Source organism: Mustela erminea, chromosome 9 (genome assembly GCF_009829155.1).
Source record: "Mustela erminea isolate mMusErm1 chromosome 9, mMusErm1.Pri, whole genome shotgun sequence".
Taxonomy (NCBI): domain Eukaryota; kingdom Metazoa; phylum Chordata; class Mammalia; order Carnivora; family Mustelidae; genus Mustela; species Mustela erminea.
The window spans coordinates 109,249,107-109,266,845 of NC_045622.1; the positions used below are offsets into that span (position 1 = coordinate 109,249,107).

A 17,739-nucleotide genomic window follows, 5' to 3' on the forward strand; every position below is an offset into this window, starting at 1 on the left:
CTCTCCTCCAACCCTCCGCGCCAGGTCTGACCCGGAGCCGCTTCCTAAGCCACGCCCCGGACGTCCCGCCTCCAGTGGCTCAGGAGTCCTCGCTTATTGGCCTCTCCAATCTAACATGGCAGCGCCCTACGCAACTTCAAGAGTTGGCTATCCCCTAGCCAATCAAAGGAAAGATGCTTCTGGATCCCGCCTCTTTCAGCGGAGGCACTGGCCAATCAGGTCACACCGTAAAAGAGGAGCGCGGAAAAGGTGAAACCAGCCGGCCCAATGGTAGCGTCTCAGGGTGTAGGCTCCGCCTCTCGGCGGACAGGCCGCTCGGCAGGGGAAGGAGCGACAGCGCTTCATGGTAGGTGTTCGGGCTCTACTGTTAAAAGCCGGCCCTGGGCGGTGCGGCGTCGGGGGCGAGTGTGGTGCTCTCGTAAGCCCCGCCGGCTGTGCGGACGGGCTTCATCCCGGCCTGCTCAGGGCCGGCGGTGCAGGTGTCCTTCAGCGCGCAGCAGGCGGACCCGGGGGCCGGCACCGCCAAGGCGCATGCCCCGCCCGCGTCCGTGGGGTCGGAGGTCATGGGGAAGGTCGGAGAAGGGGTCAGGCTCCTGGCACTGGAGTCGGGGGTCGGAGATGGGCACGCGGGAAGGCACAGGTCACGGGAGGGCCACTTTTGAGCTTCGGCTAGGTGCCAGGCCCGGGACTTATACAACCCCCTTCGTTCTCCTGACCCCCATTTCGCGGAGGAGAAAACGTGCAGGATGACCTCACCCGCCCAAGGTCACTTGGCAGGCAGGAGACCGTTCCAGAAGGACCTTGATGGTGGGGCAAGGAATTTGATCCCAAGGGTTATTTAAGCCTTTAAAGGGTTTCCAGAATGGGAGAGGGGGGACCTGTGGGTGTAAAGGGCGGAGCCTGGGTTCACGTACTGGTCCCACCCCCCCCCCCCATCCAGCGCGACTTTGGGCAAGTCACTTAACATGGCCAGGCTTCAGCTTTGCATCTGTGCCTCTCGTGGGGTCCTTGTGAGGACCGAATGATGGTGTGCGTGACACCACCCCACCCCACCCCCGCCCCAGAACAGTGAGCTTTCAGTCCTGGTGGCTGCTGTCGGTGTTGTCAGATCCCACGAGGATGAACAGGGAAGGGGACCGATAGGAGGCAGGAGCACTGGTCAGGGGAGAGAGGAGGAGGGATGGATTTTAAAGATTTCTTAGAAGGTGAGATCAATAGGACCTGGGTTCACAGATGCCCCCTCACTCTTAGCCCAGCCTAGCTGGGTCGGGTTTGGAGGGCTGGCAGGTGCCACACCTGTGCCTCTGTTAGAAATGGGGGTAAATCGGAGACCAAGTGACACAGCGGCACTGAGGTCCCGGCTCCTGCAGTACCACAGTACGTGGGGACAGGTCTGGGACCCACGCGTGCCTCTCCCTTTGTATCCCTGCAGATGCGCTGCCTGAGTACAGCCACGCTGCTTCGGGCTCTGGCCCAGGCTGCACGAGCAGGTAGGACCAAGGGAGCCTTTCCTGGGGCGCTGGGGAGCCCCGTCTGCTGACGTGGGGCCGCGGCTGCCTAACGTAATCCCTCTCCTCCCAGGGCAGCCCGCTGGCCGGAGCCTCCACGGCAGCACTGTGGCAGCGACCTACAGTGAGTCTGGGGGCACCTTGAGCCGTGGGCTTTCCCGATCCTGAACCTGCCAGAGACAGGGGTGGAGGCCTAGGTTCTAGTCCCGGCTCTGCCTGAGGCTCCCCCTCTCTGAGCCTGTTTCTACTTTGTAACAGTGATCCAGACTGAATCTGATTCGCGAGGGCAGGCTCTGTCTGCGGGGGGGTGGGGAGGCTTCTCTGCGGCCGCACACTGCGCTCAGGGCTCCCCTGCCTGGGACAGGGAGGGAGGAGCTGCCAGGTGGGAGGCTCCAGCGTCCATCCCCTTCCGCCAGGACCTCGCGGCCCAAGCCCCTTCCCATCCCCCACCCCCACACCTCTGGGCTTGGACCACTGCCTATACACAGGGAGAAGTGGACAAGGACTGCCCAGAGCCAGAGACAGGCCTCGCAAGGCCCTTGCTGAGGCCAGAAGGTTTGATGAATGAACCAGTCCTTGGCGGGGGGGCAGCTGGAAGGAAGACGAGGCCTTACCTTCCTGAGTTGGATTCCTCGGGGAGGGACATGGGCCCGTGAGGCCCGGCCACAGCCCTCTCTGCCCACCTCCCCTGCAGAGTTCGTGAACATGCAGGAACCCTCGATGGACATGAAGGCGGTGACCGACAGGGCGGCTCAGACCCTGCTGTGGACTGAGCTCATCCGAGGTGGGCCCTGGGGGAAGGGGATGGGGGTGGGCACAGAGTGTTAGGGAGGTGGGGCTCCCACCCACCGTGCCCCTGCTGCCCGCAGGCCTGGGCATGACCCTGAGCTACCTGTTCCGGGAGCCTGCCACCATCAACTACCCGTTCGAGAAGGGCCCACTGAGCCCTCGCTTTCGGGGAGAGCACGCGCTGCGCCGCTATCCATCGGGAGAGGAGCGCTGCATTGCCTGTAAGCTTTGTGAGGCTGTCTGCCCTGCCCAGGTGAGCCCCTGACCCCTGCTGCCGGCCCCCCCAGCACCTGTCACTCAGGGAAGCAGGGCAGTCTTGGACGCCCACCCCCCCACTGGGAATGTGTCCCCGGGAAAGCCCCTTGCCCTCTCTGAGCCTTGTTGCCAGGCCAGTGCAGAGTCTCTGAGTCCTCAGAGGAAGGCTCGCAGCCCTGAGCCGGCCACATGACACCGGTGGGGCCTGCGGTCGGGGACCTGGTCATTGAGCCACAGGGTGGTACCTGAAAGTCCGCTTTTGCCCTGAAGACGACAGTGGTTTTAGCGTTCTGCGACTGTGCCTGTCACCGGCCCGAGAACACATGTGCCGCCCCTGAGGCCCTCACTGCCCCTGTCTCCTGCTCCCTTGAATGTCCAGCATTAGTTCTGTTGCAGGGCCCTGCACGGCGCTCCCAACCCTGAGTCAGGGCCCCTTAGTGGAGAAACAGATCCGGTTGGGGCGCAGTTGGTTTAAGCGGCCGATTCTTGGTTTCAGCTCAGGTCATGCTCTCAGGGTCGTGAGACCAAGTCCCACATCGGGCTCTGCTGTCCGTGGGGCGTCTGCTTGACTTATCTCTGCCTCTCCCCCTTACTTCCTGCATGCCCGTCGTCTCTCCCTCTCAAATAAAAAAATCTTTAAAAAAAAGAGACAGACAGACGGGTGCAGTTGAGGCTCTTGGGCGGACCCATGGGTGTGCCCGGCAGTCAGGCATCCCCCGCACAGGGACCGCCCCCTCCCATTAGCCTCCCAGCCGTGACCCTGGTTTCTCTGATCCCAGAGCGCATAGAAGAGCCCAGACACCTGTAGCCGTGACAGCCTTCCAGGTCGTGAGCCCCGTGGACAGATCAGCCGCTGTTCCTGCTCATGACTGACTTTTACAGCAACCCTAGGATATAGAGATTATTATCTCCGTTTTTATAAATAAGGAAACTGAGGCCAAAGAAACAAGGCCACCAGCCTACGGTCCCACTGAATGATGAACATTACCTCCTGGGGACATATAAAGACCTTTGGCAAGCCCTCTTTGAACATCTTTCTGGCCTTGGGAGGCTCCAGAGTGTCTCATTGCTGGCACCAGGCTGTACCCAGAAACTGAGGGTTAGGGACCTAACTTTGAGTCTGGGCTTTGTGCGGCTTGGGGAAGCCCCTCAACATCTCTGAGCCTCCGTTTTCTTACCCACCCCTACCCCCCCACTGCCTGCCAGGGCCACCGGTGTGGCAGTAAACCCAGCAGCCTACGGGCCTCCCCTCGGGAGACCTAGTGTCTCAGGCAGGAGATGCCCGGAAGTGGACAGAAATGTCAGCTAGGGCAGAATGACAGGGGTCTTTGGGGAAAGGTGTCAGGAGGGGTGCCTCAGGCCAAGAGTGGGTGGCCCTGGGGTGAGCCCCCAGGAGGGAGCAGACAGGAGCAGTTCCGGCACCCGGTACCCCTCCTGCAGGCCATCACCATCGAGGCTGAGCCGAGGGCCGATGGCAGCCGCCGGACCACACGCTATGACATCGACATGACCAAGTGTATCTATTGCGGCTTCTGCCAGGAGGCCTGCCCCGTGGACGCCATCGTGGAGGTGAGCTGGCCTGTTGGGGGGGCGGGGCGGGGGCGGCGGCAGACGTGCTCCGGGGCAGGGGTGCGGGGGACTTGATGCTGCTGCACCTGCCCCCGCCTGCAGGGCCCCAACTTCGAGTTCTCCACTGAGACGCACGAGGAGCTCCTGTACAACAAGGAGAAGCTGCTGAGCAACGGGGACAAGTGGGAGGCCGAGATTGCCGCCAACATCCAGGCCGACTACCTCTACCGCTGATGCCCCCGCCGCCCAGCTGGCCTGCAGCCCCGCCACCCAATAAAAGAGTTCTGCCCTCCTGTCCTGCCTCCGTCGTGAATCCAGCTGTCCGGGCCACAAAGGTTCAGCCTGCGGGTCCCTCCCCTGGGCGGGTCCTTCAGGGAAGCTGGCAGAGGTGACCTGGCCTTCCGTGGGAGTCTGGGGGCCGTGGCTGGGCCCCGGCACAATGCAGTCCTCCTGCATACCCATCTTCCTGGGCATAGTCCCCCGGGCTTAGTCTCGGGTCGCTGTCCTGTAATCCTGGGTGTCCGGAGGGTCGGGCCATGCATGGCTACGGCCTTGAGGATGTCGAGTCTCCCGAGGCTTCGGGCAGAAGCCCTGTGAGTGGCAGAACCTCAGAAAGGCCAGGATGTCCTTGTTGGGGGCAGGGAGAGGCATGCCTGGGGCAGCAGTCACAAGGAGGTGACACAGGCCCTGCTGTCCCTGAGCTGGCCTTGCCTCATCTCTCGCCACATCCCCTTTCTGCCCCAAGTTCCCCAGACCAGGCTGCGGGCTTGGCTGCTGGTGCTCGGAACTTCCCCTTCCCAGTCCCAGCAGTGTGTGGTTCCCCAAGCGGTCGTGTGCTAGCCCGGTGCAGACGGGACAGCCAGAACCTGCTCCCTGGGACCCAGTGCCTCGCAAAAAGGCTTCGGCTTGTTTGTACCTGTGAGCACGCCAGCTCAGAGAAGTGAGGGACTTGCTTGGGGTCACACAGCATGTGTCCGATGAAAACACTAGCTCAGGTCAGAGATCTGGGCCCCTCCTCTTCCATCGTTCCCAAAAGTGCTCTTCACAAAACGCTAGCCTCCCGTGATGCCGTGTCGAGAGAAGAGAGAGGAGGATGTTCTGTGGACCGGTGTGGGAAATGCTGCAAGTGCCCTCTTTCCTCTGGGATAGACACCACCTGTGAGCACATTCAAGGCTCTGAGAAGGCCTGTTGCAAAGAGTCCTTGCCTTTCCCCAGCTCATTCCCTTTGTTTATGGCTGCTGGCACCTGGGCCATCTACTGGTGCTGAAGTGGTCCAGGCCCTGCTTGGGCCCCCACAGCCTAAGGAACTAGGCGCAGGGGTGAGGAATGCAGGGCCTGAAGAGAAGACCAGAGCCTAGGAAGTGTATGTGTGCCCAGGCCCCTGCAGGCCGTAGTGGCTGTGGGAGGCAGGAGCCCTACAGTCATCAGCTTGAAAATGCTACGTCACCTTGGATCGCACTTTCCCCAGACACAACCAGCATTCGCTGATTGTCACGGAGCCTGTGTCTGTACGCCGGTAAATAGAACGCATTTGTTTAAAATGGGTCAGAGGGTCCCGCTCCTGACTTCATCCTTTCCCTTTCTGACCCCAAACTTTGTGTGTTTCGGGAGCGCACCTCCAGTGCCATTTTGTAACAGTGGGGTTCCGGTTTCCCCTGCACCAGAAAGTATTGTCCTCAGTTTGGTTGAAGCCCCACCAGGAAACAGACCTACGATGTCCCAGAACTGGGTCATCCCCTTTTCTGATGATACTGACCTTGGCTGTAACTGTCCACCCCCAGCTCTGGGGCTTGCTTCATTTGCCCACAGCTCCCTTACCCCTCAGAGGACCTTGCCATGTGAAGTTCAAGGGTCACCAGAGCTGAGAGGCCCCTTGTCCTTCCTGTCCCCAGTGGGTATGGTCCTGGTCTGTCCAAAGTGCAGGCAGCTGGACATTCGTGAACCTCCGTTCAGGGGTGCTGGGACCAACCGTGGGGAGCTAATCAGCAAAGTCACACGCCCCTGGCTGTAGGAAGAGCAACAACTACCATTGGGTTCACGGAACATCACAAGTCCGGCCCAGCCCTCAGTGTCCTGCTGCTGCTTGGGAAAAAGGCCCGCAGAGAGCTGCACCCACCCAGGGCCCCTGGGCCTGGAGCTTAGGCCCCTTTCCTGGGTGGTCAAGAGGCAGGAAGGTGTAAGGACCGGGTGCAAACGCAGCCTCAGGAAAGCGGTCCCAGGGGTGGGGTGCGAAGCCCTTAGACCTCAAGCCTCAGTGCTTCGGGCTCCCATCTGCCGCAGGCCCAGCGAGCCCTCTAGGTGGGGGGGGTTCCCATCCCCGAGCCCCGGCCGCCCCCCCGCACCCGCATCCCGGCCACGTAGGCGTGCGCGGTCGACGCGGCTCAGCGTCTCGGCTCGGGTCCCCCGGCCTCCCCGCCCCACGTCCCGTCCCCCAGCCTCCCGCGAGCCAGCGAGGGCGGGCGGGGCCGCAGCCCGGGCCCTGCCTCCCCGCCTGCCGCTCGCGGGACTCCGGCGCCCCTCCCCGCCGGGCCCGGAGGGGACGGGGCGGGGCGTCCGTGGCCCCGCCCCCTGCGGCCCGCCCGCCGGGGAAAGTGAGTTGCGTGGGCGCCGCCGCCGGGAGCGCAGAGCCGGGAGCGCAGAGCTGAGCAGCGCCGCGTGCGGCGGACCCGGGGGTGAGTGTGCCCCAGGCAGGATCCGCAGGGCCCCCCAGCTCCGTCTGCCACCCTCGGTTCGCCCTGCCCGGAGAAAGGGGTCCTGGAACCCCCCATCCCAGCTGGGCCAGTGCATGCGACTCAGTCTGCCGGCCCGCCGGGTGTCAGGCCTTGGTGGGGGCCGCCGTGGCGCCGAGGAGGAGGAGGAGGAGGAAGAGGAGGAGGAGGAGGCGGTGGGGTGGGGGGAAGAGGAGGACGGGGAGTTCACAGCCGCTAACTACTGGGCGCAACTCTGCCGGTCGTGGTGCTGCTCTGGTGGCGCTCAGGGCTTTCTCTGGGGCATCTTCCTCGGAGGGAGGGACCCATTCTACAGATCAGGAAGTTGAGTCCCATCCAACTAGGAAGAGGCAGAGCTAGAGGCAAGTGGGGTTACTCTAACTCCAGAGCCTACCAGTCTGGAATGGGTGAGGCAACAGGTCTCCTCTCCAGCCAGTTCTCATCGTCATGGGTCAGGGGCTTAGAGGAGAGATCTGGTGGGTTCCTCAAGGAGTTGGCCTTAGCCTCAGCCCCTGAGGGACCAGGAGGAGTGGGGAACAGAGGGAGGAGGGGGCTGCAGTCTGGATCCTGAAGGCCAAAGGACTGAGGAACCTTCATTTGCTCCATTAAAAGGAGTAGGGTACACCCCACCCCCCGGCTTGGGTAGGGGCTGCAGAGGATGGGGGGTAAGGGGTGAGCCAGTGGCATCCTTACCTGTGCGGGAGGGGGTCTGACCAGGTCCCTGCACACCCCGCCCACCCCATCCAAGGGAATTCCCAAGGGGCTCGCCCAGGCCGAGGCCCTGTGACAGTTACCAGGCTAGATTGGCCACAGCCTGGGGCTGCTGCATCCCTTGGGTCCCCAGACCTGGTTCCCTACAACCCCCTCATCTGTCCCGCCCAGCCTTTCAGGGGGCCTTGGGCGGAGAACAGCCCTCCCCTGAGCGCATACTGTGCCCTGGGACGACAGACCTACAGCTCCAAGGCCAGCTCTGGCCTGACTTAGCCACCTGCTGACCACCTGATCCCAGACCCCACCTCTCCAGATGCGCTGAGCCGTCCGTGAGTCCATAAAACAAGGCCACAAGGTCCTCTTTCCCCAGGATTGCTGTTAGGTTGCAGTGAGGTAGAATGCGTGAGGGGTTACGTGGAACCTTTATTTTTGTCATCTGCCCACCCAGGTCTTGTCTCTGCTGGGGGTGGCCAAGTCCCATTTACCCAAAGAGGAAGAGAAGGCCCAGAGAAGGTGAGAGACTCCCCCAAAGACACACAGCCAGTCACAGCCTGAGCCACACTCTGGAGCCTGGGCCCTGGCCCTCTGGGGGTAGAGCCTAGCCCCTCCTGCCCACACTTCTCGGCCTGGGGCCAGGGGCTGCCGCAGTCCTGGGCTGCCTCTCCGCCCTCTTTCCTCTAACGGGCCGGGGCAGGGGCTGCATTCCCTGTTTAGACTGAAGGAAACCAGGCCCAGGGGAGGAAGTGACCAGCTGGGCAGGCCCCCACCCTCCCAGACGGCAGGCGGCGCTTTGGCACCAAATGATCACCCTCAGTTGGGGACCTCACCCACGCCTGTCCCCTTCCCTGACACTATGAGAGCTAAGGAAACTGAGTCCCACAAAGGGGAAGTGGCTGGCCCTGGGCCCCGAGAGCAATGGCCGTGGAGCCCTGGCTCATGGCTGAGGCATCTGCAGGGCCTCCCCCACGGCATCTGGGCAGGGCCCCGCCAGGCTGTCCTGCTCCTGTCAGCTTCCACAGTTTCACTTTCCTGGGTTTCGACACCTGGAAGGCTGTTTCCGCCCCTATTTGGACATCGGCCGCCAAGCGGTCCAAGCCTCGGGGGAAGGGCCCGCCCCAACCTGGCCTCGGGCCTCTCTGCCCTCAGTGAGGGCACCAGGGGACCCGCTGGAGGCTCCCACCCCCTCGGCACACGCAGACACCTCCAGGGGGGCTCCAGCTGGCAGGGGGACTCGGGGGCTGGGGGACAGCCCCAACCTTCAGCCCCGGCTGTCTGTCTACATGGACGGACGCTCCTTGGTGTAGATGGACGAGGGTTGGTGGCCAGCCGAGGGCTGTGGCAATTAGGAGGCCAGCTGCTGGAGGCGACCCTTGGCCTGGGGCCCCAAGGATGAGTAGGGCCCAGGGTGAGGGCAGGTCACAGAGAAGGGACAGCGGGAGCAGAGGGTGCATGTGAGAACAGCCAGTGCGCGGATGGGGGCGCGGGTCAGGCCGTGAGGCCAGCCAGGGCCGGCTGCACTCGCGGTTGCGCCGCTTACTTCCTGTGTGACCTCAGCACCCCTTTGAAGCTGCCCGGGCCTCAGTTTCCCCATATGTCAGGCGGGGTTGGTAGCAGACCTCCCATGGATGACGTGAGCTGAGGCGGATGGCATTGCTAGTCGGTGGGGAGCTGTCCAGCCCGCCCGGACTGAGCCTTGCCCCCCGGCCCAGCCCGCAGGACCATGGGCTCCATGTTCCGGAGTGAGGAGGTGGCACTGGTCCAGCTCTTCCTGCCCACCTCGGCCGCTTACACCTGCGTGAGCCAGCTCGGCGAGCTGGGGCTCGTGGAGTTCAGAGACGTGAGTGGGGCCGGACGGGCGCGGGAGGGGGCCTCGTCCCTACGTGTCCCAGACGGCAGGCCTCCTCCCCCGGGAAGGGCCCCAGCTTGAAATCCTGGCAACCTCTGCCGTGGCTGCTCCCCTCTCGGAAAGGCCAGCCTCGCCGCTGAGGCCACCTTGCCTCCAGGGACCCCGTCACTCCCTCCCCAGGGCACTCAAAGCCGGGTCTGTCTCCCGCTGGGCTGCTGGAGGCTCGTGGTGTGTTCAACACTTTTCTGGGGGGAGTAGCTATGGCCTGCCGAGAGTCAAGCCTGGGCCCCGGGGTGGGGGGAACCTCCCTAGCCCCCTCCCTAGAAGTCTGACCCATCTTTGCGGCAACCTCAGCTCAATGCCTCGGTAAGCGCCTTCCAGAGACGCTTTGTGGGGGACGTTCGGCGCTGTGAAGAGCTGGAGAAGACCTTCAGTGAGTTGTCCTCAGGCCCACATCCCAGGCAGGCTTCCTGGAAGGGGTGCCAGTTGAGCTCAGCCTGAAAGGAAGAGTCCTGGTGCTCCAGGTGGAAGGCAGAAGGGAGGTCCAGGCCAGGCGCTGCAGAGCCAGGACAGGGCCGCTGGGGTCCGTGGGGTGCCCTTGAGAATAGGGCTCACTTGGAGGAGGCCTCGAATATTACATGAGGGCCTAGGAATTCATCCAGGGAACACTGGGAGCCACTGCAGTTTCTAAGCAGGGGAGAGACTTGGACAGAGCTCCCTCTGTCTCTCAGATGGACTGGGGTGGGGGAGGCCAGTATCGAGGGTCAAGTGCCCCAAGGAGCCGCTTCTCCAACCCAGGTGAGGGGGACTCTGGCCCCGGCCTCTGACAGCCCCTCCCAGGAGGAGCTGACGAGAGGGGAGAACAGAGCACATTTATTTTAACGGTTTGTTAGCCTTCAGGCAGCGGGCTCCATGCACGCTCTTGCCCCGGGCCCCCCAGTGCTCAGGCCAACCTGCCTGGACCCCACTGTGGGACCCAGGCCCAGTGGGACAGTGGCCAAGGGAGAGAGCTCAGGACAGGGAGAGTGGCCCTGTGGGGATAGAGTTTGGCCTGGGGTTTTTCTGGGGGTCGTGGACTCAGTGAATCAATTAGCTGGTGGCCAGTTGAGTTTGGGGTGGCATTTGGGATCCCTAGACATTAGGTGGCCCTTGGCTAACTGGCCGTGAGCTGGTGTGGGCCCCCAACGGCCTCCCCTGACACCCGTTACTCCGTACCCAGCCTTCCTGCAGGAGGAAGTGCGGCGGGCTGGCCTGGTGCTGCCCCCACCCGAGGGGAGGCTGCTGGCGCCCCCGCCCCGTGACCTGCTGCGCATCCAGGAGGAGACGGACCGTCTGGCCCAGGAGCTCCGGGATGTGCGGGGCAACCAGCAGTCCCTGCGGGTGCAGCTGCACCAGCTGCGGCTGCACTCGGCCGTGCTGGGCCAGGGCCATCGCCTCCAGGTCAGCATCAGCCCCCACGGGGTAGGGGAGAGGCAGGGGGGCCAGGCCCCTACTTGGGCGAGGGGCTCAGTGGTGCCTCTTGGCCCCTAGTCGGCAGCCGCCCCTGCAGATGGGCTCTTGGAAAGAACCCCCCTGCTCCAGCCCCCCGGGGGGCCCCACCAGGACCTGAGAGTCAAGTAAGTAAGGGGAAGTTCCAGATCTTTCCTGGCCAGCTCCTTGTCCAGTGCTCTCCTCCGCCGCCCTCAGACTGTTCGCAGCCTCCTCCTTCGGGCCCACAACTTCTGGTGCTCTCGAGGGTGTCTCCTCTTCTGGCCCGGCTTCGGGCTCCGGCCTCCTTCCAGGGAGCAGGGCCGCTGTCCTACTCGGCCATCCTGAGCACGGTGGCCTGGCCTGGCAGCTTTGTGGCAGGTGCCGTGGAGCCCGCCAAGGCCGCCGCCCTGGAACGCCTGCTCTGGAGGGCCTGCCGGGGCTTCCTTATCGCCAGCTTCCGGGAGACAGAGCAGCCGCTGGAGGACCCGGTGACGGTACAGGCTGGGGGCCCGGGGGGTCGGGGAGAGCATCTTGGGGTGGGAGCCCAGGAGTCCAGGTCAAGCGGGCCCCGTCCTGCAGGGGGAGCCGGCGACGTGGATGACCTTCCTCATCTCCTACTGGGGCGAACAGATAGGGCAGAAGATCCGCAAGATCACGGACTGGTGAGCTCCATGAGGGGCCTTCTGCCCCGGGGGGCGGGGGCGAGTGTCACCACCCCGTCCCCTGCCCCGGATGCACCGTTCAGACTCAGCCTCCGCACAACCAGAGCCCCCTGCCCCCTCCCCCCAACCGCTCGCATCACCCCTCCTCGCCGCCAGCTTCCACTGCCACGTGTTCCCGTTCGTGGAGCAGGAGGAGGGCCGCCTGGGAGTCCTGCAGCAGCTGCAGCAGCAGAGCCACGAGCTGCAGGAGGTGGGTGCTCACCCGTGGCCGTGGCCGTGGCCGGCTGCCCCGCCCCGCCCCGGCCGCCCTCACCTCCTGCTCTGGCCTCAGGTCCTGGGGGAGACGGAGCGCTTCCTGAGCCAGGTGCTGGGCCGCGTGCAGCGGCTGCTGCCGCCCTGGCAGGTGCAGACCCGCAAGATGAAGGCGGTGTACCTGGTGCTCAACCAGTGCAGCGTGAGCGCCACCCACAAGTGCCTCATTGCCGAGGGCTGGTGCGCCGCGAGCCACCTGCCCGCCCTGCAGCAGGTGCTGCGGGATGGCTCGGTGAGTGGGCGTCTCCCGCTCTCCCCTGCTCCCACCTCCCAACACACTTCCTGTTGCCATCGCTGGGCCTTGGCCCCGGGCTGCCCCTCCTTCCGGGGCAGACTCAGACTCCGGGGCAGTCCTGACCCCCTGGCCCAAGGCCTCCCTGCTCCTGATGTCCGAAGCCCCTGGAGGGACCAGAGCACCTGGGAGGCCAGCTCCACAGGCGCCGCCCCTGATCCGGGGCTACTGGAGGGAGCCTCAGGCTACTCACCTGTGAAATGGGTGTGATGACCCTCCAGGGGTCACTGTAGCTGCTGCTGCCTAGTAGGCAACGCAGCTCCCTCTCCCGGGCCGCCTGGATAAGCACATACTCCTATTTCCCAAGCGATTTCTGGTCCGGCTGACCTCGGGCTCTCCCTAAATCACCCTGACTTGGGGCAGGTGGGGCTAATGGGTAGTCCTGTTCCATGGAGAGGGGAGGGGCTGTTCCAGCTCTCCCGGGCGCCTGCCCGGTGAGCGCCGGCATCTCCAGCTGGGTCTGGCGGGGGGTGGGGGGTGGGTGACAAGCAGTCCCCAAAGGCCCCCACCATCAGTCTCATCTGTCCCTCTACCCCTTGGGTGCCCCAGAGCGAGGCGGGTGTGAGCGCCGTGGTTCACCGCATCCCCTGCCGGGACATGCCCCCCACGCTCATCCGCACCAACCGCTTCACGGCCAGCTTCCAAGGCATCGTGGACGCCTACGGTGTGGGCCGCTACCAGGAGGTCAACCCCGGTGAGAGCCGTGGAGCCCCAGCCCGGAGGGCGGCATCTCCGCAGGGACCCATCCTCCCACCAGACGGGCGGGGGCAGGGGGAGGCGCGTCCAAGCTTGGTGTTCACCCCCAGCAACCCCCCTCCCACCCCTAGCTTGGTTTACCGGGGATCCAGCACGGGAAAAAACGGGCTTTGCCAAAGGAATGGCTCAGGTTTGAGGTCTGAGCCGCTTACTCTGGCTCGTTTCTTAGTTTCTTGGAGCCTCCGTTTCCACATCTATAAAATGGGAGTAAGAGCTCAGTCCTCAGAGCCGCACAGGGAAGGTTGAAGCCGTCCCCGAGGCTGGACTCTGCCTGTGGAGCTGCTTGTCCAGCCCCACCGCTGTTGGGTTCGCCCAGAAGCGGACCCTTTGGGGGGGGCAGGGGCGGGGGGGGGGTACTCTGGCACAAGTGGCCTATGAAGAGCGGGTGCTGCTGGGAGAAACCAGTCAGGGAAGCAGCTGAGAGGTGGGGGTTTGGGGGGCAGGCGGGCGGCTGTGGCACCTGCCGGTCACCTGCCCAGTTTGCTCCCTCCGGATGTGGCTTCTCATGTGGCCAGCTGGCTCCGGTGTGGTCAGGGGGCCCAGCGCCCCCCACCCCTTGTTACTGGGTGGGGATCACAGTGGGTTTCTGAGTCCAAAGAATGGGTATGGGAGGTGAGCCGTGGGCGCACTTTTGGAAGGAACTCGGCCGTGGGCCAGGGAGGGGTCCGGCCTGAGCTGGTGGGCTAGAAACGGGTGCTCAGTTCCCCCCCAGTGTGGTGGAGGCAGGACACCAGGACAGGATGTGAGACCAAGGGGATGATGACCAGGGTCACGGGCAGTCCTCTGGGGCCTGCCATCCCTGCAGGGGCCGCATCGCAGAGCTTGTTCTGGGGCCCCTGGACCGTTTCATGTGCTCGCGGTTCCTCCGTGTTAGCAGAGGCCGGTCCACTTAGAACAAGCCTGATCAGCAGACGGCCAGGGTCGATGACTGGCTCCCGGCCCTCAGAGCCTCCCCCTAGAGGAGGCAGGCGGAGGCTCAGGCTGCTGTAAAAAAGCAGCCCAGGGCGCTCCAGGCAGCCCTCCTGTTGCAGGGGTGGCCTCCCAGGGAGCCACCAGGGACCTTTCCAACTGCAAAGATCCCGCCTCCACCTTCTGGTCGCTGTCTGAGGGGCTAGGACTCCATCTGGGGAGGGACACGACTCCGCTCAGAGCAGGGACACGCACCGAGGTCCTCTAACTCCCATGAGGGATTCGCCCCATCTTACTGAAGGGAAAGCGAGCCCTCAGAGGGGACGTGAGCAACTCGGCCTTCTGCAGCTTGCCCCGTGCGGGTCAGGAGGGCCTCTCGGAGCTTCTGCCCACGGGAACTGGTTCTCGCTGAGTGCCGCGGCTGCCCGTACTGCCCTTGGGTAGACTCACTGACAGGAGCCCCACGAAGCAGGAGCATTGTTGTCCCCAGTTTACAGATGGGGAAACAGAGGTTCTGAGAGGTTGAGTCACTAGTTCCTGCTCACCCAGCCAGGAAGTGGCAGGCTCGGGGATGCCGACACGCAGTCTGGTACCCCTGCCTCGTCAACAGCCCCTCTAAGTCTCCCTGGGTCCCGGAGCCTGGGCTCAGGCTCCTGTGGCAGCAGGTGCCGCGACGCGCACGTGCCCCTGACCGCCCGGCTGCTCTGCCCGCAGCGCCCTACACCATCATCACCTTCCCCTTCCTCTTCGCCGTGATGTTCGGCGACGTGGGCCACGGGCTGCTCATGTTCCTCTTCGCCCTGGCCATGGTGCTCGCGGAGGACCGGCCAGCGGTGAAGGCGGCGCGGAACGAGGTGAGGGTGGCCCAGGGCGCGGTGGTGGGGAGCGGGGGCACCGGGCCGCCCCTCACGGCTGCCCCACGCCCAGATCTGGCGCACCTTCTTCACGGGCCGCTACCTGCTGCTGCTCATGGGGCTCTTCTCTGTCTACACCGGCTTCATCTACAACGAGTGCTTCAGCCGCGCCACGACCATCTTCCCCTCGGGCTGGAGCGTGGCGGCCATGGCCACCCAGTCCGGCTGGAGGTGAGGCCTGGCCGCGGCCCCGCAGCCCCTGCGGTCCCCGGCAGTTCCTGACCCCTCGCCCTTGTTGTCACAGCGACACGTTCCTGGCCGAACACCCGCAGCTCACCCTGGACCCCGCGGTCAGCGGTGTCTTCCTGGGACCCTACCCCTTCGGCATTGACCCTGTGAGTCCGGGCCACTTGCTGTGGGGGGTGTGGGCAGGTGGGAGGGCCGGGCTGGGCCGGGACCCCCGCACTGACCCTGTCCCAGCCTGGACCCGGACGTTAACCCTCACCCCTCCTGAGGGCCTGGCCTGGTGCTGGGTGCAGAGGTGCGGGGCTCTAGAAGGACAAGGGGCCCACCTTGCTGGGACCACACAGCAGCCACTTGGAAGGCAAGAGAAGCATGTGGCAGCGCTGGCTTCCTCGGAGCCCACTGTCCAGGCACTGTTTTGTGCTCTCTGCGTGACAGGACGCGGTAAATAGTCCTGGTGATGGTCCCGTGAGCCCATGCTGGCACGGCTCCCATTTCACAGATGAGGACACAGAGGCACAGGAGAGCTGTGGGCAGGGTCACGTGGCAGGGAAGAGCGGGGTCTGGGCCCCGGTTGCCCGGCCTGTCTGTGCACATCACTGCTCCCTTCTGCTGGCCCACCATGGGCCAACGGGTTGCAAACAGTGGTACGGCCCCCCAGGGGCAGAGGGGCTACTAAGAGGGATGCGGGCAGAGAGGCCCGTGTGTGCCACCTGTTCCTCCTGCCACCCCAGGTCTGGAGCCTGGCCGTCAACCACCTGAGCTTCCTCAACTCTTTCAAGATGAAGATGTCCGTCATCCTTGGGGTCACCCACATGACCTTCGGGGTGGTCCTGGGAGTCTTCAACCACGTGTGAGGGCCCGGGTTCCCCGGCCGGGTGGGGGAGGGAGGACACCTGGACAGGCAGGGCCACGGTGGCCCGGTGGGTGACCTGGGGACCCCATTTTTCCGTCCCTCAGGCACTTTGGCCAGTGGCACCGGCTGCTCCTGGAGACCCTGCCCGAGCTGATCTTCCTGCTGGGGCTTTTTGGCTACCTCGTCTTCCTGGTCATCTACAAGTGGCTGTGCATCTCCGTCACCAGTGCAGCGACCGCCCCCAGCATCCTCATCCACTTCATCAACATGTTCCTCTTCTCCCACAGCCCCACCAACAAAGCCCTCTTCCCTGCCCAGGTGTGCTGGGGCCGGGGGGCCACTCTGAGCGGCGGGCTCCTCCTCTGAGAAGCAGGGATGCGGGCGTGAGGCCGTGGGTGCCCTTCTCCCCCGTAAGGATTCCTCACAGCACGGTGTCCCAGCTTAGTGAGGGGCCTGGGGGTGAGGAGGAGTGGGCTGCAGGCTCCCTGCCCCCCACCCCCGAACTGGGTGCGTGGCTTTCAGAGGCCACCCTGACTCAAGCTCTGCCCCTCCCCCACAGGAGGTGGTGCAGTCTACACTGGTGGTCCTGGCCCTGGTCACCGTGCCTGTCCTGCTGCTCGGCACACCCTTGTTCCTGTACTGGCAGCACCGCCGCCGCTCGACCAGGCCCGCTGGCCGCCAGCCGGTAGAGGCTCGGAGCGGGGTGCGGGGTGGGAGCAGGGCATGAAGGCTGATGGGAGGCTTGACCCCTGCCCTCGCTGCCTCTTAGCCTCCTGTGGCGGGGGGGGAGGACCTGCTGATGCTGCCCCCCCACCCCCAGGATGACGACAAGTCGGGGATTCTGGACTCCTCTGACGCCTCCGTGGCCGGCTGGGGCTCTGATGAGGAGAAAGCGGGGTGCCCCGGGGACGGAGAGGAGGCCGAGGTGGGTGTGGTCTTCCTGAGTGTGGGGCGGGGGTGGCTGCCAGCCCGGCTGGCCCCTCACTGTCCCCCGCCCCCCAGTTCGTCCTGTCTGAGGTGCTCATGCACCAGGCCATCCACACCATCGAGTTCTGCCTGGGCTGCATCTCCAACACGGCGTCTTACCTGCGCCTCTGGGCCCTGAGTCTGGCCCATGCCCGTGAGCGAGGGGGCCCCAGCGGGCGGACTGGCCATGGTTCGGGTCCCAGCTGCACCTGACGCTCGTAGCTACTGGCGGGGCGGCCTGGCGGGTCACTTTTTTGGACCTCAGCATCCCCTCTGTAAAGGGAGGATGTCCGAGAAGGTCCCGGGAACAGGAACGGGGCCAGGGCAGAGGGGGAAGGGCGCTTCAGGCTGCCACGGGGGCCGGGTGGGCACCCCCTGGGCCCTGGCCTCCACAGCTACCTCCCTGCCCCCCAGAGCTGTCGGAGGTCCTGTGGGCCATGGTGATGCGTGTGGGCCTGCGCATGGGCCGGGAGTTGGGCGTGGCGGCTGTGGTGCTGGTCCCCGTCTTCGCCGCCTTCGCCGTGTTGACTGTGGCCATCCTGCTGGTGATGGAGGGGCTCTCGGCCTTCCTGCACGCACTGCGGCTGCACTGGTGAGCGGCCCGCCTGGCTGGCCCCGGGCAGCACGAGGGCTGGGGGGCCTGCCCCTCACCAGCTGTCCCCTTGTCACCCCCAGGGTGGAATTCCAGAACAAGTTCTACTTGGGCAGCGGCTACAAGCTGAGCCCCTTCACCTTCGCCGGGGAGGAGGACTAGAGCCCACCCGTGGCCACGCCCAGGTCCCTCCCCTTGCCTGCAGAGACCAGAAATAAAGATGGACCACGAACTGTGTCTTGGTCCCGTCTGCAATGCCAGGGGCTGGTGAGGTTGGGGTGGCAGGGCCTGGGCTCTGGGCATAGACTGGTCACATCTCGTAAGACGCTTGGTGTTCTGGACTCCGTGCCTGGCTGTATTATGCCCCTCTTCCGTATGCTGTCCCGGATTGAGCTTGGTGTAGGGTGCATTGGGGTGGGAAGCCCTGGTCTAGGACCTGG

General features: G+C 64.7%; 2 protein-coding genes across 6 annotated transcripts; both read left to right on the forward strand.

Annotated features, from left to right (window-relative positions):
* The first annotated feature begins 252 nt into the window (after positions 1 to 252).
* On the forward strand, positions 253 to 4,416 carry NDUFS8 (NADH:ubiquinone oxidoreductase core subunit S8). Of its 2 annotated transcripts, XM_032357680.1 has the most exons (7): positions 279 to 346; positions 1,433 to 1,490; positions 1,582 to 1,632; positions 2,203 to 2,292; positions 2,378 to 2,550; positions 3,993 to 4,121; positions 4,224 to 4,416. In XM_032357680.1, exons 1-7 carry the CDS (start codon positions 344 to 346, stop codon positions 4,353 to 4,355), a joined length of 636 nt encoding a protein of 211 aa, XP_032213571.1. In that variant the 5' UTR covers positions 279 to 343; the 3' UTR covers positions 4,356 to 4,416. The 2 variants fall into 2 exon arrangements, with proteins under 2 accessions (XP_032213572.1, XP_032213571.1); XM_032357681.1 differs by lacking the exons at positions 1,433 to 1,490; positions 1,582 to 1,632 and having other exon boundaries at positions 253 to 346.
* A 2,256-nt stretch (positions 4,417 to 6,672) lies between these two features.
* On the forward strand, positions 6,673 to 17,536 carry TCIRG1 (T cell immune regulator 1, ATPase H+ transporting V0 subunit a3). 4 transcript variants are annotated; one of them, XM_032357670.1, is made up of 21 exons: positions 6,673 to 6,794; positions 7,990 to 8,054; positions 9,251 to 9,378; positions 9,742 to 9,820; positions 10,607 to 10,827; positions 10,918 to 11,003; positions 11,225 to 11,351; positions 11,437 to 11,519; positions 11,676 to 11,769; positions 11,851 to 12,063; positions 12,673 to 12,817; positions 14,503 to 14,642; positions 14,716 to 14,873; positions 14,947 to 15,037; positions 15,620 to 15,738; positions 15,846 to 16,059; positions 16,301 to 16,426; positions 16,562 to 16,666; positions 16,744 to 16,861; positions 17,122 to 17,299; positions 17,383 to 17,536. In XM_032357670.1, the coding sequence occupies exons 3-21, from the start codon at positions 9,262 to 9,264 to the stop codon at positions 17,459 to 17,461; spliced, it is 2,493 nt and encodes an 830-aa protein (XP_032213561.1). In that variant the 5' UTR covers positions 6,673 to 6,794; positions 7,990 to 8,054; positions 9,251 to 9,261; the 3' UTR covers positions 17,462 to 17,536. The 4 variants fall into 4 exon arrangements, with proteins under 4 accessions (XP_032213561.1, XP_032213563.1, XP_032213560.1 ...); XM_032357672.1 differs by having other exon boundaries at positions 9,258 to 9,378; XM_032357669.1 differs by lacking the exon at positions 7,990 to 8,054 and having other exon boundaries at positions 6,692 to 6,794.
* The last annotated feature ends 203 nt before the right edge of the window (positions 17,537 to 17,739 follow it).

Coding starts and splice junctions, on each gene's coding strand:
- NDUFS8 (XM_032357680.1), top strand. Junction 1,491..1,581: donor GGCCCAGGCTGCACGAGCAG/GTAGGACCAAGG, acceptor CTCTCCTCCCAG/GGCAGCCCGCTGGCCGGAGC. Junction 2,551..3,992: donor AGGCTGTCTGCCCTGCCCAG/GTGAGCCCCTGA, acceptor CCCCTCCTGCAG/GCCATCACCATCGAGGCTGA.
- TCIRG1 (XM_032357670.1), top strand. CDS start 9,262: ATGGGCTCCATGTTCCGGAGTGAGGAGGTGGCACTGGTCCAGCTCTTC. Junction 9,379..9,741: donor GGCTCGTGGAGTTCAGAGAC/GTGAGTGGGGCC, acceptor CGGCAACCTCAG/CTCAATGCCTCGGTAAGCGC. Junction 17,300..17,382: donor CACGCACTGCGGCTGCACTG/GTGAGCGGCCCG, acceptor TGTCACCCCCAG/GGTGGAATTCCAGAACAAGT.